We start from the raw sequence: 27,552 nt of genomic DNA, 5'->3' as shown, positions 1-27,552 counted from the left end.
ACCATGTAGTTAACTCATAATGCTCATTTGATCCTTCTATTTCTTGTTTCATTCTCTGATTTTATTGTGACTTTGTGTGTTGATTTTAATGCTTGATCACCACTTGAATTAACCACAGGTTGTGTAGCCAAAATTAGAAGCACACATCATGCATAATTTTGGCAGATTTGGGAGTGAATGAAGGGGATGTTTGGCAAACATCATGCCGTGTGTCCCCTTTGGTTTTGTGAAAGTTTCATATGTATAAAACATCCTTGGTTGAGAACCAAAGTTGCACATCACAATTTGGTTCTTGACTAGGATGATTTGATCAAATCCACACATCATATGGTTGATCATATCTAAGTGAAACAAACTCAAGAAATAGGTGAATGAATGAGCATAAACTGATTTAACAAACATGGGATTAATTTAGCTATGGTGAAACCGAATCCCTAGTTCCATCTCCATTGGTTTTATTCCATTTTATTACTTGTTGATTCATTACTTGTGTTGTCATCATTCTTGTGAGTTTTTAAGTTACAACAACAAATCTGTCTAAAGTTGCCTAGTTTAGTCATTTAATATGGTTCTTGCAAAACAAGTGATTATATAGGTCCAATTAGTCCCTGTGGATTCGACACCCTTACTTGTGCTATTATACTCAATATGTTTTAGCATTAGGAAGGTTTAAAACATATCATCAACAAGATACTTTTGCTTTGAAGTCATTGGCTTGCAGAGGTACCCCAAGGAATAAGGAACATTGAATGACTCGAGAGGCTTCGTTGGGAAAGCATTTTTTTGGAGATGAAGAAATGCTTTGTATGTCTGCCTTGCTATGGAAGGCGAAGGTAGACAATTATAGGAAGTTCTTTAATACCTGTAGAGGTACTATTCTTTCACTCGTGTCGGCAACCAATGCGTGATTGATCTATATGGCTTCACATGCTTTCTTCTTTATCAGAAATCTTCGACAAATTGTCCGTAATTTCCGCCAAGCTGAGTGTGCATGTGACAGGTGTTGACGCGGCTGAAAAAGACTGGCGCCTCTTCGATATCTGGGATCGGCGCTTCGACAAATTGCCCGTGATTTTCGTAAAGCTGAGTTTGCATGTGACGGGTGCCGACGCGTCTGGAAAAGCAAGATGTTTCTCCGATTTCTGAGCTTGCCTCTTCGATTTTTGAATGGCCTCTTCGAATTCTGAGCTCGCCTCTTCGATCTCTGAAATCCCGTCGAGTGCTGATTTTTATAGAGGCATGCTGTTCGTTTCAAAGCACACTTGAATTTTACTTGTGAAAACTCCCTTCTTGCACTTCTAAGATCTTGATTCGTCCGACCTCTTCTTTCTTCAACACTTTGAAAATGTCAAGACCCTCCGATCGTCGTTTTGACTTGAATCTTGGTGAAGAGGTAGTCCCGCCTTCTCCAGACAACATATGGCGCCCATCCTTCATATCCCCTACAGGTCCTCTTACCGTTGGGGATTCGATGATGAAGAATGATATGACCGCTGCGGTGGTGGCCCGGAACCTTGTCACTCCCAAAGATAACAAACTACTTTCCAGGCGGTCTGATGAGTTGGCTGTTAAGGAGTCTCTGGCTCTTAGTGTGCAGTGTGCAGGTTCTGTGTCCAACATGGCCCAACGCCTATTTGCCCAAACCCGTCAAGTTGAATTGTTGGCGGCTGAAGTGATGAGTCTCAAACAGGAGATTAGAGGGCTTAAGCATGAGAATAAACAGTTGCACAAGCTCGCACACAACTATGCCACAAACATGAAGAGGAAAATTGACCAGATGCAGGAATCTGATGGTCAGATTTTACTTGATCATCGGAGGTTTGTGGGCTTGTTCCAACAACATTTGCCTTCGTCTTCTGGGGCTGTACCGCGTAGTGAAGCTCCGAATGATCAACCTTTGGCTCCTCTTCTTCCTGGAGTTCCGCCGAGTGGTGAGGCTTCAAACAGTCAACCTCCAGCGCCTCTCATTTCTGGAGCTCTGCCGAGTGGTGAGGCGGCACCTGATCGACCTTGAAGATCCCCTCTTGTAAATTTGATTTGATTTGATTTTTTTTTTTTTTTTTAAGGTATGTATAATGCAAATTTATGCAAAATTTCCAGAAAAATAAATAAAATGGACTTTATTTCTCTCAATGCAATTTTATATATATATATATATATATATATATATATATATATATTATGTACACATATATATATATATATCTATATATATATATCTATATATATTATTTCTTTTTCTTTTGGTGCTGTACAACCACGCACCAAAGATCAAATTTTTTTTTTTTTAATTTTAATTTATTATATATATATTTTTTTTATTATTATTATTTATTACATATATATATTTTGCCTTTAATTATGGTGCCAGCCGCACCAAAGTTTAAACATTTTTATATACATATTTCTTTTTTCAGAATGGTGTTGATCCAGCACCCAAAACACTTTATAATTATTATATGTAAATTTTTTATTCTTTTATTATTTATTTATTTTTTTTATTTTTTATTTTTTTTTTCTTTGCACATGGTGCCTGATGCACTCCCTTTTTTTTCACGTGGTGACAGCACCACTTTGTTTTGCTCCACCACCTTTTTTTTTTTTTTTTTTTTTAATTATATTTTTTTTTGTATAAATTCTGATGACGGGATGGGGAATTTGCAGGGAAGGACGAAGGCGGACGGAGAAGATGGTGCTTCGAGCTTCACGACCGGCTAGTCGTTTGACGGCGGTCGTTTGAAGTTCTTTGCTATCATGGTGGTCATAGCGACGAGCTCGAGGGAGGCCAGGCGCTGCGGTGGAAGGAGTCGATGCCGAGAGCGCAGCCCAACTTGCTCCGGGTGTGCGCACCATGTGCAGCAGGTCGGGTTTGAATGGAGTGAGGAGTAGGCAAAGACGGAACAAAAGGCTTACATCTAAAAGAACTACAATCCACAGGCAAGCAATTCCTCTTGTTGTCAAAGCCCGCCAGTCCCAGACACGCCAGCGGCTCACCCGCGAGGAAGTTATACGAGTAAGTGAAGTTCTGCAGACTCGGCAGCGAACAAATACTCGCCGGAATCTTCCCCGACAGCAAGTTGTGGGCCACATTGAGCTACTCAAAGCTCACCATCCCTCCAATCGTCTCCGGTAGCGACCCCAGAAACTGGTTGAAGCTGACGTCAAACACCGTCAAGTTCTTCAGCACCCTTGTGGCAGCCAGATCTCTGACACCTCTTTTCTCTACTGTGGGCTCCATCCCCGTTCTCATCCGACGGACAGTATTGCATCTTCCTCTGCGTCAGCAAGCAACACAGGAAACGCGAGCCGTCCATTGGACGAGCCTTCAACACCTGCCTTGTTGTTCCCGCCAATTCGGTGATCGTGTTCACTTCCTTCAGAGGCGGTAATGGCGTCGCCGGAGATGATGCCGCCGACTCGCAGACGTCTGAGTTCTCCGCCGACTCAGTGAAAGAGTTTTCCTTCGAATTGCCGGGGTAATCACTCGATTTGCTCTTCATGATGTCGCGTCGCCGGCACCGGAAGCTTTCTCCCTTTCCCATCAGGTCGCGGTACCCGACCGCAGACAACTCGCTCACCGCCGGAGCCAGGTACGAGTCGTCGATCACCATCGCGGCCACATTCAACATGCCTTGGAATCTTCCAGAAGGTCTCGCTGAAGCAGCCGACGGAACCTTGGACGCGACGTCGAGAAAGTTGTTGATCAGAAGTCGGACGGTGCCGACGAGGTGATCGCTGAAGCAGCCGACGACGTAGATCTGGATGGAGACATGGGAGGTCTCTTTTGAGAGAAATGCGGACGGGACCTTGAAGAGGAACCGATCATTCCACGTGGGGTTCTCGCCGCCAATCTTGTCGACCCGGGAGCGGATCTTGTGGGCGGAGTCGACCCAGGCGAGGGCGGAATCGTTCTTGGGGATGGCGACGGAGAGAAACGCCGCGAGTTGCTGTTGTTGGTGATGGAGTCCTTGCATCGTTATCTTGCTGCTGATGCTGCTTCTGCACTAGATCTAGAAGCATCTCTCATTCTCTCACTCAACTGAGTCGGCTCTGGAACTCTGACTCGGGTTTTCTGATTGGTTTATCCGCAGCTGCTGTTGCTCTGCGCTGTCTCTGTGTCTCTGGACTCAACCTGATCCGTCTTCTGCAGGTGGTGGGACTGGGCCTGTGAATTGAGCTTTCTGCTGCTGGGCCGAGACATAAGTGATGATGGGCCTGGCATTTGGGCTGCTCCTTTCTGTGGACTTCAACTTGTGTTTATTTGATTTGGCACGGGTCTTAAGTGTAGGAAGACCCACATTAATATGTATACATTTTTTTTTTAATTTTAATACCAAGAATATATATATATATATATATATATATATATATTTTAATAAAATTGATTCTCTTTAATAAAACATTTAATTTTTATTTTGATGTGACTGAACTTGAAATTGAATATTCAAGCTGCCTACGTACCCTTCCAAAGAAAGAGATCAAGTCAAAACGTAGTTCAAATACATTTTTTTCTTGGTATTTTTTTTTTTTTTTTTGGTGCCATTTGCAGTTTCAGCTCATGCAGGCAAGGAACGTTGGTGTTGCCTTTTATGCTCGTGCAGACCAAGAGCGTTGGTTCGTGCAGTTTAGGCTCGTGCGAACAAGGAGCATTGTGCCATGCAGTTTAGGCTCATGCGGGCGAGGAGAATTTGTGAATTTTGTCAAGCAATCCGGGAGAGGCGTTCCTCATAATTTTCATAGCAAGGAGCTTTGACCGCGTGATTGAAGAAGTCTTCGGGCAAGAAGTCGCGCATCGTGATGGGGACGGACGATCTTCGTGTCGAAGTTTCATCATCTTCAACACGTTCATGTTGCTTTGAAGGTTGACAAGAGCTGCCTTGCCCCCTTTCCGATTGGCGGACTTGTGGAGGAGACGTATGCTTCTTGTGCAATTTCTTAGGAGTGACTTGAGTCCATCCTTCAACTTTGCTTGTCTTGGAGGATGCCCCCAGCGGTTGAGGTGAAAACTTTGAGTCGAAAGAGCCAGAAGTGAAGGTGGTATAGTTTGACTTCGCCACATCGTCAAGATCTAGCTCGATGATTCCTTTCTGAGCCAGCTTCATGATGAGATCTTTCAGTATGAAGCATTTTTCTGTCGGATGACTGATGAAGCGGTGGAATTTACAGTACCTTGGACTGTCGGTGCGATTCATCTCTTCTGGCCGTCTGCACTCAGGCAAGCCGATTACCTTCTTTTCCAGCAAGTCTTCTAACATGGCAACCACATCAGAGTCGGGGAATGGATAAGTCTTCTCCTCAAGCTCCTTCAAAGTGCGTCTACGCATCTCTTGATCATGAAAAGCTTCGTTTTGAATCGCCTTGCCTCGTGTAGGGATTTTGACGGGAGCTGTGTTGACTGTCATTGCTTCTTTGGTGGATTTCCACGTAGCCTTCTCCACCTTTGGCCCAAGAACTTTGTTGTTCTTGTAGTCGGCGATCGGTTCCTTCTTCCCATGATGGGCGATGCTCAACTCCATGTCATGGGCGCGAGTGGCCAATTCCTCGAAAGTCCATGGTTTAATGCCTTGAAGGATGTATTGCAAACCCCATTGCATGCCTTGGATGCACATCTCGATTGAAGAGGTTTCCGAGAGCCTGTCTTTACAATCGAGGCTTAGAGTGCGCCATCTGTTGATGTAGTCAATGACTGGCTCGTCCTTCCACTGCTTTGTGCTCGTTAGCTCTAGCATGCTCACAGTGCGGCGAGTGCTGTAAAAGCGGTTGAGGAATTCCCTTTCCAACTGTTCCCAGCTATTGATAGACTCAGGCTCTAGGTCCGTGTACCACTCAAAGGCGTTTCCTTTCAGTGAGCGCACAAACTGCTTGGCGAGGTAGTCTCCCTCCGTCCCCGCGTTGTTGCAAGTTTCGACGAAATGTGCAACGTGCTGCTTTGGGTTTCCTTTTCCATCAAACTGCATGAACTTTGGTGGTTGATATCCCCTCGGCATCTTTAGGGCATCAATCTTCTTGGAATAGGGCTTCGAGTAGAACAAGGAGGTATGTGAGCTCCCTTCGTACTGTGCCTTGATGGTGTTGGTGATCATCTCCTGCAGCTGCTGGATAGAAAGAAATCCCATGAGTGCCGCTGCTTGGTCCGGCTCCGGCTTCCCATCGATTTTCTTCACCGGGGGTTCTTCATCTCCGCCAGCTCCTCCCTTTAGTGGATTATCCTCTGGGTCGGGTTTATCGCCGTCTTGCGACTCCAGTCGGTTGACTAGTGCTGCAATTTGCAAGTCTTTTTCTTCCACAGTTCGGGTTAGCCTTGCGATTGCTTCATTCATTTGAGCCAGCTGCTCATCGATTGAGGTTGCTCCAATGGTCATGACTTGCATGGCTGAACTGTCGCTTGAATCAGCATCGGAGAGCATGGATTCGGAGTATTTCCTTGGGCTTTCCCCCCTTGGTGCCCTTAGTGAGGCTAAGGTGATCAAAGGCTCGTGCCTTGGGTGTTTTTGTTCCCTTGGCAGAGTTGATGCAGAGGTGAAAGAGGCGGCAGAAGTAGCTCTTGCCATGCTTCGAGTCATGATGCCCAAAGTGACGCCAGTTGCGACGATGACTCTTTTGTTCTTTGCGCCGGTTGCGGGAACAGTTTGAGCCTTCATTGATGCCATTAATTTTGGAAGTGCGCTTGAATTTCTTGAACGGAGAAAGAGATGAGAGGCAGAGATTGTCCCACTGGGCGTGCCAATTTGTGAACACGGAAAATTCCTGAAACGAAAGAGACAAGAACAACGTGCACAAACAAATATTTGTATTTTGATGATTTTGGGTTACAATCTCTCTCTATTTTGATCCTCTGATTCGATCTCCGTATGGTGTGTATTTGTGGGATGTGCGATTGATCCAAGGGCCGTTGAGGCTTGATCTTGGATGAACGAGGATGAACGGATCTTCAAGGGCTTTTGGGCTTGATCTTGAAGAATGGTGATTGAAGAACGCTTTCTTGATTCTTCGGGAACCTGGATGCTTGAGAGCTTCGGAGTTTCAGAGCTTCAGAGCTTCAAGAGTTTTGCCTAATGATTTTTGGTTCCCCCAAATGAATGAAATGGGCTTGTATTTATAGAATTTTCCAAGGCCTAATTTTGAATATAATATCCCAGATGAAATAAGTCGTTTCTGCCAGGTGTTGACACGTGTCCTATTTGATGACTTTTCCAACTCATTTCAATTTTCGTTGAGTCGCACGCTACGTGTAAAATTTATGTAATACATGAGCGTTGACACTTTGATTTATCGGTCAACATTTATTTACCGAAATTTCGATGTCTACAGAACCGTTCATCTCATTTTGGCGTCTTCGATTACCAAAACATAATCATGTACTATGCCTATATGATTTTGTATTAACACGTTGGATAAAAATATCACTCAAAATTTTGATATGGCTTTCAAAATTGACCAAACAGTTTTCTTTTTTCTCGAAACTAGATGATGTAAAATGTGATTAACCAAATTATTATTATTTTAAAAAAAATAAAGAAAAATTAGTATCCGATCCCTAGTTTCTAATGTTCATTTACTAAGATCTTATCAGTTTTTATATTTTGATCAAAGTCTCTAGCATTAATGAATTACATGTAAGTTACATAACTTTCATAACAAAAATTAGTAATTTATTTAGAGTTTTAATACTCACATCCTTATTAAACTCCTAATTAATTTTCAATTCAAACATTTCAAATATATAAAAAATAAAATAAGAATAAGTTTGTACCCATTAATTTTTATAAAAAAAAATTGATATGTATCCGTTATAAGAATAAGTCACTCATGTATCTTACCATGCAATATATAAAGTGTAAAATATTGTACTAATTCATTATATATAAATGATTATGGTGTGTTTAAACTTCTTTCATTAATTACTACATATATAAATGATTAATTACTACATATTTTCTACACTCACAATGTTTGTCAGCTCGCTATATAATCAACTTGATAATGTTAAATCCATCATGCAATGCATTTCCTTCCAATTTTTTGTGATAAACTAATAGATAATTGACTAAATAAACATCCTGCAAAGTTTCAATAAAAATTTCCAAGTTTTTCTTACAATTTCCGTGGTTTCCATGTAATTTTTATCGATATCGATATTTTATCGATATTTCCGTCGATATTTCCGTGTTTTCAGACTACCGATATTTCCGATATTACCGATATTTAATACCTTGGTGGTGACTATGATTAAGTATGTGCTTAAGTGTGAAGATGACTAAAATCTGTGGGAATGATGATTTTTAATATGTCATGTGCATTGGGAAACCTTGAGGCAACATTGGAAGGTTTAGGTTATGTTTTGATATTTTGTTTCGTTTCGTTTTGTTTCTTTGTTTTGCTCGAGAACTAGCAAAAGCTAAGTGTGGGGGAATTTGATAGGAGCATATTTATGCACCTTAGTTAGCTAGTTCTTATGCATTTATGTTGTGTTTTCTTAGTTAAGTTAGTCTTTTAAGCTATTTTCATGTGTTTTCAGGTTTTAAGGACAAAGTAAGCAAAAAGATGCAATTTGGAGCATTTTGGAGCAAAATTGAGCTAGAATGGAGCTCATGCATGTGGAGCACAAAGAATGGACGAATTTGAAGGATTGATGAAGCTAGGAATGTGTTTCAAAGTTGAAGAATTGAAGATGCAAAGTTTCCTAATTGAAGTAGGAAAGTGCTTAATTGAAGATGAAATCCTAGTCAACAAAGGATTCCTAGTTGAAGAAGGTTTCCTACTTGAAGAAGGGAAGTTAAAGCCAAAGAATCAGCTCAAGTGAAGAAACCTTATCCAAAACATTATCCAAACCTTATCCTATCCTATCTTATCCTAATCCTAATCCACCTATATTTCAGCTGCAAGGGAGGATTCCTAACTATATTAGGATGCTTAAAATCAGATTTCTAGAAGACCTAATCTTTTCCTACAAAAGTGGCGCCTAGAACCTTTCTAGAAGACCTTTGCCTTGCATTGCAATTCTGCCACTTTCCCTCCAATGTGTGCCGTGAGTTTTTACCCAATTCCCTTGGGATTTTGGTTTCTAGAAGCCCTTATCCTTTCCTAGTTTAATGCCGCACCTTATCTTCCCATTCCCTTTGGATTTCTGATTTGTTTTCCTTCAAGGATTGTGTTTTATTTTCCTATGCAAATTAGGCCTTTAAATCCTTTTCCTTTGCTACCTAGGGGCTGTGATTTTCAGCCTATATATATGTAGTGCCGCACCCTTTCATTCTCACCACCCTCTACCATATTTTCACTACACCATTCACCCAAACATCCCTCTTGTGCCGTGAGTTTGCAAAGGAGAAGAAAGGAGACTCTTGGAGCCGTGCATGCCATTCAAGGAGCTTGGATTGCTGGAGCGTTTCTAAGTGTTTTCTATCTTTATGTCATTGTTTAAAGTTATTTATCCTTGTTTATTTGCGAACATGAGGAACTAATTTCTTTATAGTTAGAAGGGAATTCAAAGCCACGATCATATGTTTTATATGACTTGATTTCATCCAGTTATGATTTCATAAATCGTGAATGTGGTTTACTTATCTATTTGATTGATAACTTGTTTTTGTGTGTTAATTAAGGATGCATACTTAGTTTGCATGCATGAATTTGATGCTAAAGTATAAGGGAATTTCACCTAATCGTTATTAACTTATATTCATAAGTAGTAAAAGTCGCTAGTCACGATTGTGTTAAGTAAATCCTTGGCAAGAGTAACATGCGTATTCCATAGTTATAAATGCCTCGTCAATGCTTATGATTTCCATTGAACTTAATGATCTTTGATATGTGTCTCTATCATGCGTATTCCATAGTTAGGGTCCTTGATAAGAATAATTTGGTTGTAATGCGTATTCCATTCAATTCAATGAATCTAGGGAAATCTGAGAATTAATTGGTGCAATCTAGTTAATTTGGGGCATTGTCATTCATGGTTTGTTGAAAGAGTAACTGGAAATCGAGTTGTATGCATATGTTTCATGTGTGGAGAAGGAACCCTCTAACTAGCCTTTCACCATTCTTTTTCATCCAAATTCGTGTTTCTTAAGTTTGTTTTCAAAGTTTCTGTTTTAAATTTCAATTTCGTCAAAACCAAACCCCTTGCTTTTAAGTCTTGTTTTTAGAGTCAAAACTTGTTTCCTTTAAGTCTTTTGAGTCTTTAAAGTTCTATTTTCGTCCAAATCACTTGTTAGGTCTAGAATTGAGTCTTTTTTATTGTTATTTGTTGTTTTGAGTGTTTTGAGTTAGTTTTGAGTCTATAGAGTCTAGTTTAGTGTTTTTGAGTCTTATTTGTGTTGATTAGCATCCCTAGTTAATCCCCGGTCTAGAACGATCCCTACTTGCATCATTACTACAATTGTCATCAATAGGGTTTAATTTGTGTGTCAAGTTAATTTTCACATCATTGTTTTAAGTACTTTGAGTCAGTTTTGAGTTATAAGAGTCTAGTTTTGTGTTTTTTAGTCTAGTTTAGTGTTTTAGAGTTTAATTTGTGTATATTAACAGCCCTTCTAATCCCCGGCCTAAAACGATCTCTACTTTCATATATTACAATCATAGGGTTTTAATTTGAGTGTTAGAATATTTCACATCAAACGGAGGTTTCCATATCAAACATTTTCTGAGCCTTCTGTTCCGAGCATGTGAGAGAAGGGGTTGCCAACTTTTGTTACCCAAGAATATACAAATCGAGGTGGTAGCTATACCTATCAAAGAACAATTTTCTGAATAAGCCCATGTTATATCCCGCTGGGTACTATTTCAGTATCTCATTTACAAGCTTTCGACAGTCGGCTAGTATCTCACTTCTAGACATGCTCCTGTGACTGCATGTCATGTTGCGATTGGTTACTCAAAAAAATGGATCCCAACTTATTTGAACCCTTAGACTGATCCAAAGACCTCTTTCCACCGCTATCAGCAAGTTTGAAAGGTGACATCTGGGAGGGGAATTCTTCGACCCGGTTCTTTTCTGGTATTAAAAAGTCAACCAAGTGAAGATCATCGTTGCGGAGAGATCTAAGAGACAAACGTCCTTCCTTTGGAAGGTTGAGTGCCATTTGTTCCCTGCGACAAGTGAATACACAAGGACACCATTAGTGAAGTGTAAGCATACAACATCAAGAACTGTATAAAATTAATTCAGTTTGAAAAAATATATTGAAAACAATTTGGGGGTAGAAAGACCCTATCTTTGGTTTCGCATAGTTCTCACAAACTTGAAATGGACTAATTAAGTCTTGTTCCTAAAATTAATTCCCATTCCACCTGATGTAGTCATTCAACGCTAAAACTTCAAATTTGCTGCCTCAAGGACATATTCATAAATTTCAGACGAAGAATTTGGATATTTTGTTTCCTTCTTTATTATTTTTTACTTAAAGAAAGTATTTCAGTTACTGTCATCCGAAAAGAAATAGAAATCCAAGACTTATATGCTGAAAACATAAAATGCCACAAATGTAACAAGAGAACACTACATGTACAAACATACATACATAAACATATACGCAATACTTGGTTAAAAATTCTTACAAGTATAAACTTGCAAACCTAAGGACCTATAAAAGTTATTCAACAAAAATTCAAGCAACAATCAAACGAATAAAAGAATTGTTCCTGTGAAGGGAAGAAAAACAAAAGTTTGAGATGGTTTACTCTAATACAACAACAACAACAACAAAGCCTTTTCCCACTAAGTGGGGTCGGCTATATGAATCCTAGAACGCCATTGCGCTCGGTTTTGTGTCATGTCCTCCGTTAGATCCAAGTACTCTAAGTCTTTTCTTAGAGTCTCTTCCAAAGTTTTCCTAGGTCTTCCTCTACCCCTTCGGCCCTGAACCTCTGTCCCGTAGTCACATCTTCGAACCGGAGCGTCATTCGGCCTTCTTTGCACATGTCCAAATCATCGGAGCCGATTTTCTCTCATCTTTCCTACAATTTCGGCTACTCCTACTTTACCTCGGATATCCTCATTCCCAATCTTATCCTTTCTCGTGTGCCCACACATCCCACGAAGCATCCTCATCTCCGCTACACCCATTTTGTGTACGTGTTGATGCTTCACCGCCCAACATTCTGTGTCATACAACATCGCTGGCCTTATTGCCGTCCTATAAAATTTTCCCTTGAGCTTCAGTGGCCTACGACGGTCACACAACACGCCGGATGCATTCTTACACTTCATCCATCCAGCTCGTATTCTATGGTTGAGATCTCCATCTAATTCTCCGTTCTCTTGCAAGATAGATCCAAGGTAGCGAAAACGGTCGCTTTTTGTGATCTTCGCTAGATTGCTCCGGTCATTAGCGTGGATAAGTATATAAATGGATAGAGATAGGAAAGCAAACACAAGATGTACGTGGTTCACCCAGATTGGCTACGTCCACGGAATAGAAGAGTTCTCATTAATTGTGAAGGGTTTACACAAGTACATAGGTTCAAGCTCCCCTTTAGTGAGTACAAGTAAATGATTTAGTACAAATGACATTAGGAAATATTGTGGGAGAATGATCTCGTAATCACGAAACTTCTAAGTATCGGAGTGTGGTGTCGTCTTGACTTGCCTTATCTGTCTCATAGGTAGATGTGGCATCTTCTCTGGAAGTACTCTTCCTCCATCCAGGGGTGGTATCTTTAACTGGTGGAGATGCACAAGGTAATGTATCAATTTCACTTGAAGCTTACTTGTAGTTTCAGGCTTGGTCAAGCGCGATACAAACCATGTAGTAGGAGTCCCCCAAGTCGCCGAGCTAGGGGGTCTGCTGAAAGAGGTGACAGACAAGGTAAGCAATCAGAGCTCCGACTGATTGTTCACCTTCTCCCCATCTTGCAGCAGCATGAAGGATAAAGAGAAGAAAAATGAGAAGAGATGATATGAGATACTTTTGCTTTTGAAGAAGTAACTTTCCACAGGCTTATTCTTGAACTGAGCTGGAGGGTTTTCTGGTTTCCTCCAGAGTATAAGGCCGACTGAAGAATTTGAGGGTCAAAACAAGTCCATCAAATCTAGAGTACGTTCCACCCTGCTGATATGGGATACTTTTGCTTTTGACAGAGTAATGGATGTATCGGCACGTGTGCTGTTACGCTTGTCTCCACATGCTTCCTTGTATCCTTCGCACTTGCCCTATCTGTTCCCCAAGCAGATGCGGAATCTTCCCTGGAAATATAAGATGTTGAAGATGAGTACTCGAGAGCAATGCCAGGTAAGTAATCAGGTAAGGGGTTCCAGGCAGTCAGTTCCTGGCTGGAAGCTTGATTCCAAGTGCTGACTGATTGCTCTCTTTCTCCTTGTCTTGCAGGTAAAAACAAGGCCAAAGGAAAAGACAGGGAAAAAGCATGATATGGGATACTCTTGCTTTTAACCCTGATGATATGAGATATTCTTGCTCTAGTATAGCTTGTTTGCAGAGGTATTATCGGGGGGAAGGAAAGCTGAATATTTCGAAAGGCTTCGTTGGGAGTGCCCTCTCAGATATGATGAAGGGTTGAGCATTTTTGCAGGTCTGCCTGTCTGTTGGGGATGGAGGTCGACATATATAGGAGTCTCCCTAAGAAGTAGTAATGTTATTCCTTTACCCTGCTTGGTCATAGCACGGTAGTGGGAGCTGCCAGTTTCACATGTTTTAACTCTGTCAGAGCACTTTGAAAAAGTGGTCTGTGGTATCTGGCTCTCGAGATTCGGAGAAAGATGCCTCTTCGATTTTTGAGAAAGCAATCATGCTGGGGGTCTGGCTCTCGAGATTCGGAGAGCAGTGTCTCTTCGATTTTTGAGAAAGTAATCATGTTGGGAGTTTGGCTCTCGAGATTCGGAGGGCGGTGCCTCTTCGATTTTGGAGCAAGCAATCTGTTGGGAGTGTTGTCTCGAATGTGAGTAAAGGTTGGGCATGTTTGCTAGTCTACCTTGCCACGAAGCACAAAGGTTGACACACAGGGACTTTCCAATTATCCAGCAATGGTACTGTTCCTTTACCCTCTCTTCGATTTTGAGAAAGTAGTCATGTTGGGAGTCTGGCTCTCGAGATTCGGAGGACGGTGTCTCTTCGATTTTGGAGCAAGCAATCTTGTTGGGAGTGTTTTCTCGAATGTGAGTAAAGGTTGGGCATGTTTGCTAGTCTACCTTGCCACGAAGCACATAGGTTGACAAACAGGGACTTTCCAATTATCCAGCAGTGGTACTGTTCCTTTACCCTTGTGGGTAATAATATGGTAGCTAGACCTTCAAAATTTATGTGTCTAAACTTTGTTAGTGCTGTTTCTTTGCTATTCTTTTACCTTTCTTGGTCAGAGCGATGTAGTGGGAGTTGCAAGCTTCACGTGCTCAACTTTGGCAGAGAACTTTGGCAAAGTTATCTGTGGTACCCATGAGCTATTGTTGCGTGTGGGAAGTGAGTGATTGAACAGTAAGATTCATGTGCTTTCTACTTCACCAGAAGTCTTCGACAGAATGCCCATAATTTCTGCAAAGCTGAGTGTGCGTGTGACAGGTGCTGACAAGGCTAGAAAAGTAGGTGCCTCTTCGATTTCTGAGATCGGCCCTCGTGGTCTCTAAGCAGCCCAGCTTTTGAGAAAGCGAGCGCCTCTTCGATTGATTCGGAGAACGATGCCTCATCGATTTTTGAGAAAGCAATCATGCTGGGGGTCTGGCTCTCGAAGATTCGGGGAGCAGTGTCTCTTCGATTTTTGAGAAAGTAATCATGTTGGGAGTCTGGCTCTCGAGATTCGGAGGGCGGTGCCTCTTCGATTTTGGAGCAAGCAATCTTGTTAGGAGTATTTTCTCGAATGTGAGTAAAGGTTGGGCATGTTTGCTAGTCTACCTTGCCACGAAACACAGAGGTTGACACACAGGGACTTTCCAATTATCCAGCAGTGGTACTATTCCTTTACCCTTGTGGGTAATAATATGGTAGCTAGACCTTCAAAATTTATGGGTCTAAACTTTGTTAGTGCTGTTTCTTTGCTATTCTTTTACTCTTCTTGGTCAGAGCGATGTAGTGAGAGCTGCAAGCTTCACGTGCTCAACTTTGGCAGAGAACTTTGGCAAAGTTATCTGTGGTACCCATGAGCTATTGTTGCGTGTGGGAAGTGGGTGATTGAACAATAAGATTCATGTGTTTTCTACTTCCCCAGAAGTCTTCGACAAAATGCCCATAATTTCCGCAAAGCTGAGTGTGCGTGTGACAGGTGCTGACAAGGCTGGAAAAGTAGGTGCCTCTTCGATTTCTGAGATCGGCCCTCGTGGTCTCTGGGGAGCCCAGCTTTTGAGAAAGCGAGCGCCTCTTCGATTTCTGAGATCAGCCTTCGAGGTCTTTGAGCAGCCCAACTTTTGAGAAAGCAAACGCCTCTTCGATTTCTGAGATCAACCCTCGTGATCTCTAAGCAACCCAGCTTTTGAGAAAGCAAACGCCTCTTCGATTTCTGAGCAGGCGCCTCTTCGATTTCTGAAGCTCCGTCGAGTGCAGATTTTTATAGGGGCTGGCATTAAGTTCCAAAGCACACTTGAATCTCCACCAGTAGAAGCTTCATTCTTGCACGTCTAAGATCTTGATTTGTCCGACCTCTTCTCTCTTCAACACCTTTGAAAATGTCTGGCCCCTCCGACCGTCGTTTTGACTTGAACCTTGTTGAAGAGGCAGCCCCGCCTTCTCCAGACAACATATGGCGCCCATCCTTCGTCTCCCCTACTGGTCCTCTTACCGTTGGGGATTCCGTGATGAAGAATGATATGACCGCTGCGGTGGTGGCCAGGAACCTTCTCACTCCCAAAGATAACAGACTACTTTCCAAACGGTCTGATGAGTTAGCTGTTAAGGATTCGCTGGCTCTCAGTGTTCAGTGTGCAGGTTCTGTGTCTAATATGGCCCAACGCCTATTTGCTCGAACCCGCCAAGTTGAATCATTGGCGGCTGAAGTGATGAGTCTCAAACAGGAGATTAGAGGGCTCAAGCAAGAGAATAAACAGTTGCACCGGCTCGCACATGAATATGCTACAAACATGAAGAGGAAGCTTGACCAGATGAAGGAAACTGATGGTCAGGTTTTACTTGATCATCAGAGATTTGTGGGTTTGTTCCAAAGGCATTTATTGCCTTCGTCTTCTGGGGCTGTACCGCGTAATGAAGCTCCAAATGATCAACCTCTGATGCCTCCTCCTTCTAGGGTTCTGTCCAGTACTGAGGCTCCAAATGATCCCCCTCCGGTGCCTTCTCTTTCTGGGGCTCTACCGACTGCTGAGACTTCTCCTAAGCAACCTTTGTGAAGGCTCCCTCTTGTGTGTTTATTTTGACTCATGTATATGTACATATTTGTAGCTTATCGGGGATATCAATAAATAAGCTTTCCTTCATTTCAACGTATTGTGTTAAATACACCAAAGCCTTCTTCGCTAAGTTCTTTGAATTTTCTTTTGTTGAAGCTTGTATGTTGAAGCTTGTATGTTGAAGCTTTCTGAGTGGAGCATGTAGGTTGGGGTAGTGTTCCCTTAATTTTCCGAGTGAGGAAAACTTCTCGGTTGGAGACTTGGAAAATCCAAGTCACTGAGTGGGATCGGCTATATGAATCTTAGAACGCCATTGTGCTCGATCCTGTGTCATGTCCTTCGTTAGATCCAAGTACTCTAAGTCTTTTCTTAGAGTCTCTTCCAAAGTTTTCCTAGGTCTTCCTCTACCCCTTCGGCCCTGAACCTCTGTCCCATAGTCGCATCTTCTAATCGGAGCGTCAGTAGGCCTTCTTTGCACATGTCCAAACCACCGTAACCGATTTTCTCTCATCTTTCCTTCAATTTCGGCTACTCCTACTTTACCCCGGATATCCTCATTCCTAATCTTATCCTTTCTCGTGTGCCCACACATCCAACGAAGCATCCTCATCTCCGCTACACCCATTTTGTGTACGTGTTGATGTTTCACCGCCCAACATTCTGTGCCATACAGCATCGCCGGCCTTATTGCCGTCCTATAAAATTTTCCCTTGAGCTTCAGTGGCATACGGCGGTCACATAACACGCCGGGTGCACTCTTCCACTTCATCCATCCAGCTTGTATTCTATGGTTGAGATCTCCATCTAATTCTCCGTTCTTTTGCAAGATAGATCCTAGGTAACGAAAACGGTCGCTCTTTGGTATTTCTTGATCTCCGATCCTCACCCCTAACTCGTTTTGGCCTCCATTTGCACTGAACTTGCACTCCATATATTCTGTCTTTGATCGGCTTAGGCGAAGACCTTTAGATTCCAACACTTCTCTCCAAAGGTTAAGCTTTACATTTACCCCTTCCTGAGTTTCATCTATCAACACTATATCGTCTGCGAACAGCATACACCAAGGAATATCATCTTGAATATGTCATGTTAACTCATCCATTACCAACGCAAAAAGGTAAGGACTTAAGGATGAGCCTTGATGTAATCCTACAGTTATGGGAAAGCTTTCGGTTTGTCCTTCATGAGTTCTTACGGCAGTCTTTGCTCCTTCATACATATCCTTTATAGCTTGGATATATGCTACTCGTACTCCTTTCTTCTCTAAAATCCTCCAAAGAATGTCTCTTGGGACCCTATCATACGCTTTTTCCAAATCTATAAAGACCATGTGTAAATCCTTTTTCCCATCTCTATATCTTTCCATCAATCTTCGTAAGAGATAGATTGCTTCCATGGTTGAGCGCCCTGGCATGAACCCGAATTGGTTGTCCGAAACCCGTGTCTCTTGCCTCAATCTATGCTCAATGACTCTCTCCCAGAGCTTCATTGTATGACTCATTAGCTTAATACCCCTATAGTTCATGCAATTTTGTACGTCGCCCTTATTCTTGTAGATAGGCACCAAAGTGCTCGTTCGCCACTCATTTGGCATCTTCTTCGTTTTCAAAATCCTATTGAAAAGGTCAGTGAGCCATGTTATACCTGTCTCTCCCAAAAGTTTCCACACTTCGATTGGTATATCGTCTGGGCCTATTGCTTTTTTATGCTTCATCTTCTTCAAAGCTACAACCACTTCTTCCTTCCGGATTCGACGATAAAAAGAGTAGTTTCTACACTCTTCTGAGTTACTCAACTCCCCTAAAGAAGCACTCATTTCATGTCCTTCATTGAAGAGATTATGAAAATAACCTCTCCATCTGTCTTTAACCGCGTTCTCTGTAGCAAGAACCTTTCCATCCTCATCCTTGATGCACCTCACTTGGTTTAGGTCCCTTGTCTTCTTTTCCCTTGCTCTAGATAGTTTATAGATATCCAACTCTCCTTCTTTGGTATCTAGTCGTTTATACATATCGTCGTAAGCCGCTAACTTAGCTTCTCTGACAGCTTTCTTCGCCTCTTGCTTCGCTTTTCTATACCTTTCACCATTTTCATCGGTCCTCTCCTTGTATAAGGCTTTACAACATTCCTTCTTAGCCTTCACCTTTGTTTGTACCTCCTCATTCCACCACCAAGATTCCTTTTGGTGTGGGGCAAAGCCCTTGGACTCTCCTAATACCTCTTTTGCTACTTTTCGGATACAACTAGCCATGGAATCCCACATTTGGCTAGCTTCCCCCTCTCTATCCCACACACATTGGGTGATTACCTTCTCTTTGAAAATGGCTTGTTTTTCTTCTTTTAGATTCCACCATCTAGTCCTTGGGCATTTCCAAGTCTTGTTCTTTTGTCTTACTCTTTTGATATGTACATCCATCACCAACAAGCGATGTTGATTAGCCACGCTCTCTCCTGGTATAACTTTGCAATCCTTACAAGTTATACGATCCCCTTTCCTCATTAGAAGAAAATCTATTTGTGTTTTTGACGACCCACTCTTGTAGGTGATCACATGTTCTTCTCTCTTCTTAAAGAAGGTGTTGGCTAAGAAGAGATCATATGTCATTGCAAAATCCAAGATAGCCTCCCCATCCTCGTTTCTCTCCCCAAAACCATGGCCACCATGAAAACCTCCATAGTTGCCTGTCTCCCTGCCCACGTGTCCATTTAAATCTCCTCCTATAAATAACTTCTCCGTCTGAGCAATTCCTTGCACCAAGTCTCCAAGATCTTCCCAAAATTTCTCCTTCGAACTCGTATCCAACCCTACTTGAGGTGCGTACGCACTAATCACATTGATAAGTTCTTGTCCTATTACAATCTTGATTGCCATGATTCTATCTCCTACCCTCTTGACATCTACAACATCTTGTACCAAGGTCTTGTCCACGATGATGCCAACACCGTTTCTCGTTCTATTTGTGCCCGAATACCAAAGTTTAAACCCTGAGTTTTCTAGATCCTTTGCCTTACTACCAACCCACTTAGTTTCTTGTAGGCACATAATATTTATCCTTCTCCTCACCATAACTTCCACTACTTCCATAGATTTTCCCGTTAAGGTTCCTATATTCCACGTTCCTAAACGCATTTTGCTCTCTTGAACTCTACCCTTCTGTCCTAGCTTCTTCACCCTCCCCCGTCTAATAGGATCAAAGTACTTCTTTTGTGTGTCCCGGGTAAAGTTGATAGGAGCATATGCTCCCAAACAACTTTGAGTGGAGTCGTTCGAAAAGAAGTTTCTATGGCCCCCTTGCTCATTTAACACTGCATCCGGGTGCCGATGGAGATACAGCGACCCTTGCTCACTTATCACTGTGCTCGGGCCACACAGCGCGCCACTTACGGGTGACGCCCTAGCTTTAGCACGATTTTGTTCTGGATTCATTTTCATAAGGATTCGACGTGATCATGGAGTGCCGGCTGTCGACTACCTGACGCCCTCCCCCTCCTCCTTTATCCGGGCTTGGGACCGGCCATGTAAGACATAGGCGGAGTTAGATGGTTTACTCTAATCATAAGAAAAAATTTCATTATACAGGGAAACGCAAAACTCCGCCTATGTCTTACATGGCCGGTCCCAAGCCCGGATAAAGGAGGAGGGGGAGGGCATCAGGTAGTCGACAGCCGGCACTCCATGATCACGTCGAATCCTTATGAAAATACAGGGAAACGCAAACAAGAAACTGCAGCCATATATGTATGTGTACGTTGGTCTTTATTAAGAGCACAAGATAAACAAATAAAAATAAAATAAACATGCAGTAATGCAACCTGGTATTTGATTTGAAGACATAACTGATCCTTTAGGTGTGTCCATAAAAGATTCCATGTCAGCCCAAAAGGAATCTGTTGAAAAGAGCTTGTGCACTTGAGAGTGATCGTTCATCAGGTTCAGCATCACAGGATTGATCGCTCAATTTATCAGAGCATGGGCTACTTCTCCCGAATTTACACCAACTTATTATATGATCAAATATCCCTGGACTTGTTTCAGACTTACTACCGGACGCCAGATAAGTTGTTGCAGTTTTGTTTTCCTTAGCTGATTCATCATGGGATGATGAAGATGAAGCTGGAGGTGCTTGATCAACAACCTCACTTATTATTGATGCCACATAACTCTTTCTCATTTTTTTACCTTACAGCATTATCAACACAAGTATGCTGTTTCACCTGAGAGTCAGGGCCTTTGTTCTCAGTATCATCACCAGACGTGCAGAATTCTTCATGATCATTGTGACTTGTAGTCCCTGAAACATTATCTCTACCGCCAAACCAATTTCTCCAAATCCTCTTAAAATAGCCCACCTCAGATGGAGAATCTTGTGCAACTTCCGGAGGAAAATGCAGTCAACAACCTTTTCATCAATGGGTGCCCAAGTCTTCACATTCTTTGAGGAAGGAGGGAAAGCGAATTCTCATCAAGGGGAGAAGTTTGTTGTGGTTTGGTCAAACACTTTATATTCTCAGCGGAAGAAGGGGATATTGACTCTTCATCAAGGGGAGAAAGCTGTTGTGGCTTGGTTGAAGACTTCACATTCTCTGGGGAAAGAGGCAACTGTGACTTCCCATCTGAATCTCTAGTAAAAGAACCATTAGAAGGATGTTCTAATTTTTCACAAGGCTCTTCCACATTTGGTTCATGGGATGTAGCTACAGACAGCTTCCTATTCACACTTACATTAATACGTCTGTCCTCACAATCTAACTGTGAAGCTAAATTGAGATCCCGGTCTCCATTATCACTAACAGGTTCTGTAGATATGCCATGTACAAGAAAGTTTCCATCACCTAAAGATTTGAGCTTTAAAATATGTGGAATTGCTAAAAGAAAGTGGGAAAACTTTTTATATCTGTAGAAATCTCTATCTATACAAATTAAATTTTGCAAGCTCCGAGCGAAGTTCTGTAATTGGCATTCCTTTGGGATGTGACCTCAATATCTTATTAATTTGCTTCATGACTGCAAAAGGAATTGGACGAGGCTTAGAATCTGAACCAGAGGCACGGACAACTTTTCAGCCTGTGACAGTGCCTGCTGCTCAATAATTGAGTACGGAGCCTTGTAATAGCCATACCAAGAACCATAATAGCCATACCAAGAACCATAGGGACCATAGGGTGGTTGGTTATAATACTTCCCAGCAAGGGTTTCACCTGTAAGCAGAGCATGCCATGGTCACATAATACTTGCAGCACTGCAGAGTACACCAGGAGCATTTTCTGGACTTGCTAGCAATATAGTTGTTCATTCTTAACCGGTGTAAAACGCTAGCAAAATCCCTGTCACCAGAAATTAAAAAAAGGTTTGCTGGTGGGGGATTTTGAGAAACCCAATACATAAGATCTACAAGAAGAGACCTATCAGCACTGTTTTTTACACCTGCAGTAGCAAAAACATTTGCAATATAATCTTGTCAGGATACAATATATTTGAATGTGTGTAGACACATGCATGCAACACCACATGTTGAACGCAATTGAGATTGAAAATTTATTTCAAACAGAAAAATCAGCAGTTATGAACTGTACTACAGAAGGTAGATTAAGATGCACAATACATAAACCAATTATAACGAATACGGCATTTACAACCAATAGGAAATAACTCACTCCAACCCAACAAATAAAAGTAGAATGAACAAAATACATAGCACAGAAAACACTGAGTGAAAAACTTATATGTTTTGCATAAGAATTTTTGTCATTGGATATGAATGGAAAAGTACTGGTAACCTGTATTAAGCATCTGGAATTTATTTGAAATCCGGCATATTTTTAATTATTGATATTGGAAGTGGCAACCATCAAGAACTGAAATCTCTCAGTGTAAGTACAATCACCTTTGGTACAATTCCCAATTCCATTGTTTACCATTTCACAGTCACTTTATGTGAATGTGCTCCTGTGCTCCATCCTTCGTTTAACAATCACCAATTCCATTGTAATTCTAATAAGGACACTATCATTCACTTTCTGGAACCGTCATACTTTTTGAAAACCATCTAATATCAAGACACTTTTTGGACAGAAAGCTACCGAGTGCAAACCAGATGACTTTAGAAAAACTAATTTCATATGTGTAGGTGGGTGTTAAGAAACATCGGCACGGGTGCAACAGTGGGTGCGATTAATAGCTTGAGTTGATGGGGGCTCAGCACAGCTTAACTTACAGACCAAATGGCTGGTATAAACAATCCCGACAAGAATGCTCGAATTGGTCCAAAGTGAAAACCAATTCAAAAAATTAGATATTTAAAACCCGATTCAAAGTGGAAAATTTTGCAATGAGTTGAAGATTGAATCAAATTTTTAAGGCATGAAATTTCCCTAGCAATTTATAACTAAACATTTTCAATTAATAACAATTTAAAAATTGTCAAAAAAAAAAACTCCAAATGAGGAACATCTCTCTTTCAGGAAATAATTTATTCAATAAGACAATTTTAGATGGTAGGTGCCAGGACTAGGAAAGCATATTGGCAATTTATGAAGTGCAAGAAGTATATAAGGACATGGATACTGCTGTGCTTTTCTTCAATTAAGAAGTACATAGGAATGAAGTGCAAGCTGGTGCAATTGAAGAATTAAAAGAATACTCCAACAATAAAGGTCTCTATCAAACTGATTTTAGATTGAGTTTAGGGTTTTCAGGCCTGCAGTGTAAGTATCGATTAAAGTCACTTCTAGGACTGTAGGATTACGTGGAATCCAGTTAAACACATTAAGAAGTGTGAATATAAGGTTTAACAAATGTGTGTGAACGTGTCAAGTTCAAAGTTGTTAGAAATTCTAAATAGCTTAGAAAAATGGAATGTTAACCTTCATAATCAATTGAGTGTGTACAGAATTGATTGAGCCTAGGTGAACCAATGTTTGTTCGCCTCTATATAGATACAATCAACATAGAACAAAAGTTACACGTCTTTGTGAGACAGTCAGTTCTATTAAATTTCCACATTGTAGTTAACAATCTCATAGAACTCAGAATGTGACACCTAATTATAAGTGGATTAAGTTTAATGTGACTAAATATCCCCATTTGAATGTAAAAGGATTTAAGAGAGAACCCTTGAGAAAACAAGCATAGGACGCTTCATGCATACAAACAGAAGGCCAACATCTATTTACTTAATTAAGTATCCCCTGCTGTGAGCATAAAAAACAAAGCAAGTTACTACTCCGGTTTGTCTAGCAAAGCCAAGTTACCACCACATCTGTGCATTGTTAGGCTCATAATAATATCTAAATCTTTGTTTCTTTTGCTCTTTAATGTTCTTCTGATTTCATAACCTTTAGAGTCTCCTAGCCGTTTTGGTTTTTGCATTAAGGGTGGTTCTATTTGTTGCACTAAGGTTGCCTTTCTTTCCCCTTCTTGAATAGAAGTGATTAAAGCAAACTATTGAAAGAAGTTCCCATCATAAGACACGTCAGGCAACTGTTACATACACCTTGCGTTACTGAATCTATATATATATATATATATATATATATATATATATTTCGAGGGATTGAACTAATGAGCGAGTCTTGTTTCATGACTATCTTCATCTACCTACCTTTTGTTAATTTCACTTAATCCAATGTAATGGTAATCATACCCCTCAAACTTGATTATCTCAGTTCTGTTAGCCAGCCCCTAGACTCTAAAATCTTCACACGTATAGTCCTACTTAATCAACTTAACCAAGTTGATCACCATCCCACATCAAACCAATTTCGTTCACGAGGTAAAGCTACAGATTTACAGCATTTCACGTTCATAAATCTATGAGGATTAGCATCCATACAATTGTATCTATGCAATTAAACACATAAAAAGAAAAGAGCAAGGCAAACCGTGAGGAACGGGCGTCAGATTGACCCGGTGGACGACAATGCCTCCTGGTTGAACCTTGATAGCTGCAACATGTCCCCGAAAGCCGTAATCTTGATAGGACCTTTGATCCCATTGGCCCTGATCGCCGCAGTGATTGCATTCGCTACCTTGAAGACGTTTACACCAGCCGGCAAATTGCAGTTTTCAAAGTCCCACCAAACCGAAACCCTGACGTCCCGAACCTCCTCGTCATGGCGTCCGAAGGAAGAGTGAGCGTGCGAATGATGGGATGGTGAAGAGGTTGAGAGGTGTGATATGATATTAACTAGCACTCAAATTAATCTGTTTTTATCAATTGTAGTAAGTATGTAAGTAGGGATCGTTCTAGGCCGGGGATTAGGAGGGATTGCTAAATCACTTGAAAACTGACTCAAAAACGTAAAAACAAAGTTTAAAACACTAAACTAGACTCAAAGAATGTAAAACTATAACTTAAAACACTAAAACAAACCAAAAGACTCAAAACAGCAAACAAACACTCAAAACTGCCTTAAAACCACTTTCTGGGCAGTTTTGAACTCTAAACAAGATTTTGACAAAAATAGGTTTTAACTTGACTCAAAACACTTAAAAACACAAACTAACACACTCTCTAACTAATTTGACACTTGAAAACAAAGGGGGATTTGGTTTTTACGAAATTGAAAACAAAACATAAACTTGTAAATCAAAACAGATTTTAAAACGAATTTGATTGAATTGAATGGATAGAAAGCTAGCTAAGGGGTTCATCTCCACACATGTTATACTTGCATTCAAAACGATTTCCAATTGCTTTTCAATAACCCATGAATTCTCAACGCCCCAAGTTAATTAGGTCCGCTTAAATTAACCTTCAGATTTTCCTAACGTTATTGAATTGGATGATTGCATACGACAACCCAAAGCATTCCCCACAAGTCCCCTACATGATTGCATAATAAAGATACAAGCAAGAATCATTAAGTTCTATGAAAACCATAAGCATTGACGAGGCACTCGTAACTATGAATTGCATGAAACTTATGCCAAGAATTTACTTAACACGATTGTGATCAACAACCTTTACTACTTGTGAATATAAGTTCATAACGATTAGGTGAAATTCCCTTATATCCTAGCATCAAATTCATGCATGCAAACTAAGTGTCGACCCTCAATCAACATACAAGAATAAGTTTTAATTCACATAGATAAGCAAATTGAAATCACAACTTATGAAACCCAATTAGAAGTAATCAAATCATATAGCAAGCGTAAACATGGTTTCGAATCCCCCCCTAGCCAAGGGGGGTTTAGTTCCTCATACTCGCAAAGCAAAGATACATAAATTTAGAAATTAAAACCCAAAGAAAGAAAACACCTAGAAGGCTCCAACTTGGCAGCAAGATCATCAATGATTTCCCTTTCCTCCTTGCTGCGGCAGAGAAGTTTAGAACAGGTTTTGGGTGGTATTTAGGGTGTAGAATGGATGGGGAATGGTAGGGAAAGGTTTAGGGTTGATGGGGGTACGGCTAGAGATGATTTTTGGGCAGAATTTTGGGATTTTGGTGATGGGAAGGTGCGGCAGAATGCAAGGGCAGATTTCTGGCGTGAATGATTGTGTATGAGAGGTGGTGATCTGATCTAGGGGTTATAATGAGTATATATAGGCATCCAAAACCCTAGGGTAATCAGATTAGGGTTTCTAGAAGCCCAAATCCACCAGAAATTAGGTTAAAACAATCAGATTTTTAGTGGGAATAAGGCCTAAGGTGCGGCTAGGGTTAGGGTTTAGAGATGGGCCTTCTAGAATGCCTTGCAAGGCAAGGAAATCAGATATTCTAGAGGCCTAGGTGCGGCTAGGGTTAGGGTCCACAAGGAATTAGGGTTTAGGTCATCTAAAAGCCCAAAACCAAGAATAGAAACTCTCGAAAATGGAAACCTCCAAGAATAGAAACTTCCAACTTTAGAAACTTTGGTTTCCAAATCTGAATTCTTTGTTCTTCACTTTCATTTCTTCATTTCTTAAGCTCCTTTGACCTTCAAACTCGTCCATTCCTTGTGCTCCATTAGCATACACTTCATTCTAGCTCAATTTTGCTCTAAAATGCTCCATTTTGCACTTCTTTGCATACTTCGTCTCTAAACCTGAAATTGCACGAAAATGACTTTAAACACTAAAATAACTAAAGAAAAACAACATAAATGCTTAAGAACAAGCCAACTAAGTCGCATAAATATGCTCCTATCAAGGTGAGAAATCTGAAGGAGAAAAGGAGGAGCGGATGGCGAAGAGGAGGATAGGCGGTAGAGGGTTTTTGGAGAAATGGGTCTCATGGTGGTTGGGCTGAGAATTAGGGAAGGTTTTTGGGAAGGAAATGAGAAATGGGTTCTGTCATTTCATTGTTTGCATTTTGGAGTTGGAAGAAGAAAATTTAAGGTTGGTGGTTCCTGTGTCCGTGAGTGACAGAGTGAGGGTTTTAGGATGAAAGGGAGAAGAAGGGATGTAAGACCTCCAGGCCAGCGGTGCACATGGGGTTGGGCTCCGAAAGTGTGGGGGTTAGAGCAAGTCCAGCCCATGCATTTTGGTCTGTCAAATGGGCAATTATTGCCCAAAATATGGAAAAAAAACTAGGGATGGGCAAATGGGTATAGAACCCGTGGGGCGGGGCGGGTAATCTCAATTCAGGGCAGGTTTGAAGCGGGGCCAAAATTTGATAGAGAAAAAATGGGGTGGGGCAGGGCGCGGTGGGTAAAGGGTATTTATTGAGACGAGGTGGTTCCATAGTTTAGAATCACGGTACCTCAGACCAACCCATTTCTACCATACGTGGTATCGTTCTATTGTTCAATCCACTCCCTCATTCCCAGTCTCCCCCACTTTCTCCGTTTCTCAGCTTTCTCATTCTCTTTCTCACTCCCACCCCTTAAATTGACTACTTCAACATCACAGTAGCCACCATATAAGTTACGACATCACGAAGATGGCTTGTTATAGATTAAAGAAGATGAGGGTGGCTTGTTGCTGATTGGAGAAGACAAAGATGCCTTGTTGCAAATCGGAGAAGACAGTGGGTGCGAGGCTCCAACTCTACTGATGATCACCTAATCTGGTCCGACTTGGCTGATTCCAAGCGCTCTTGACTCAATTGACGATCTCATCGCCAAGATCCAAGGTTAGACTCCCATGGTCGACGACAAGTTCGTCGGCATCATGTGTCCTTAGGTTTTCTTATGCAAGAGGCTGTGTTCTAGCTCAAAGATGAGTTTAGACGTTGAGGAAAAGGTCGGCCCATGACTCATATCTGTGCTTGCCCACCAAAAAAAAAATTGTAATTGGACCCATGGTTCAGTTTCAAATTTAGAAATCTTAGAACCCGGCTCG

The 27,552-nt window shown here is 41.3% G+C and overlaps 2 protein-coding genes, 1 long non-coding RNA gene and 1 pseudogene across 4 annotated transcripts; 1 reads left to right on the top strand and 3 right to left on the bottom strand.

Moving 5' to 3' along the window:
• Nucleotides 1-3,161: 3,161 nt before the first annotated feature.
• LOC126602952 (uncharacterized) lies at nt 3,162-4,335 on the bottom strand. Its single transcript, XM_050269752.1, has one exon. The coding sequence runs from the start codon at nt 3,972-3,974 to the stop codon at nt 3,162-3,164; it is 813 nt and encodes a 270-aa protein (XP_050125709.1). The 5' UTR covers nt 3,975-4,335.
• Nucleotides 4,336-10,586: 6,251 nt separating this feature from the next.
• LOC126604218 (uncharacterized) lies at nt 10,587-26,549 on the bottom strand (annotated as a pseudogene).
• On the top strand, nt 11,686-16,571 carry LOC126604219 (uncharacterized). 2 transcript variants are annotated; one of them, XM_050271377.1, is made up of 2 exons: nt 11,686-13,948; nt 14,863-16,571. In XM_050271377.1, exon 2 carries the CDS (start codon nt 15,611-15,613, stop codon nt 16,283-16,285), a length of 675 nt encoding a protein of 224 aa, XP_050127334.1. In that variant the 5' UTR covers nt 11,686-13,948; nt 14,863-15,610; the 3' UTR covers nt 16,286-16,571. The 2 variants fall into 2 exon arrangements, 1 of the variants encoding a protein (XP_050127334.1); XR_007616525.1 differs by lacking the exon at nt 14,863-16,571 and adding an exon at nt 14,166-14,837 and having other exon boundaries at nt 13,815-13,948.
• LOC126604221 (uncharacterized) lies at nt 13,743-14,911 on the bottom strand. Its single transcript, XR_007616526.1, has 2 exons — nt 14,844-14,911; nt 13,743-14,146 (listed from the first exon to the last, which is right to left on the bottom strand). It is a non-coding gene; the product is annotated as an uncharacterized LOC126604221 (long non-coding RNA).
• Nucleotides 26,550-27,552: the final 1,003 nt, after the last annotated feature.

The sequence above is a fragment of the Malus sylvestris genome, chromosome 15 (genome assembly GCF_916048215.2).
Source record: "Malus sylvestris chromosome 15, drMalSylv7.2, whole genome shotgun sequence".
In the NCBI taxonomy this organism is placed as follows: Eukaryota; Viridiplantae; Streptophyta; class Magnoliopsida; order Rosales; family Rosaceae; genus Malus; species Malus sylvestris.
The sequence above is the reverse complement of the archived record's forward strand: the minus strand, read 5'-3'. Positions and strand labels throughout refer to the sequence as shown.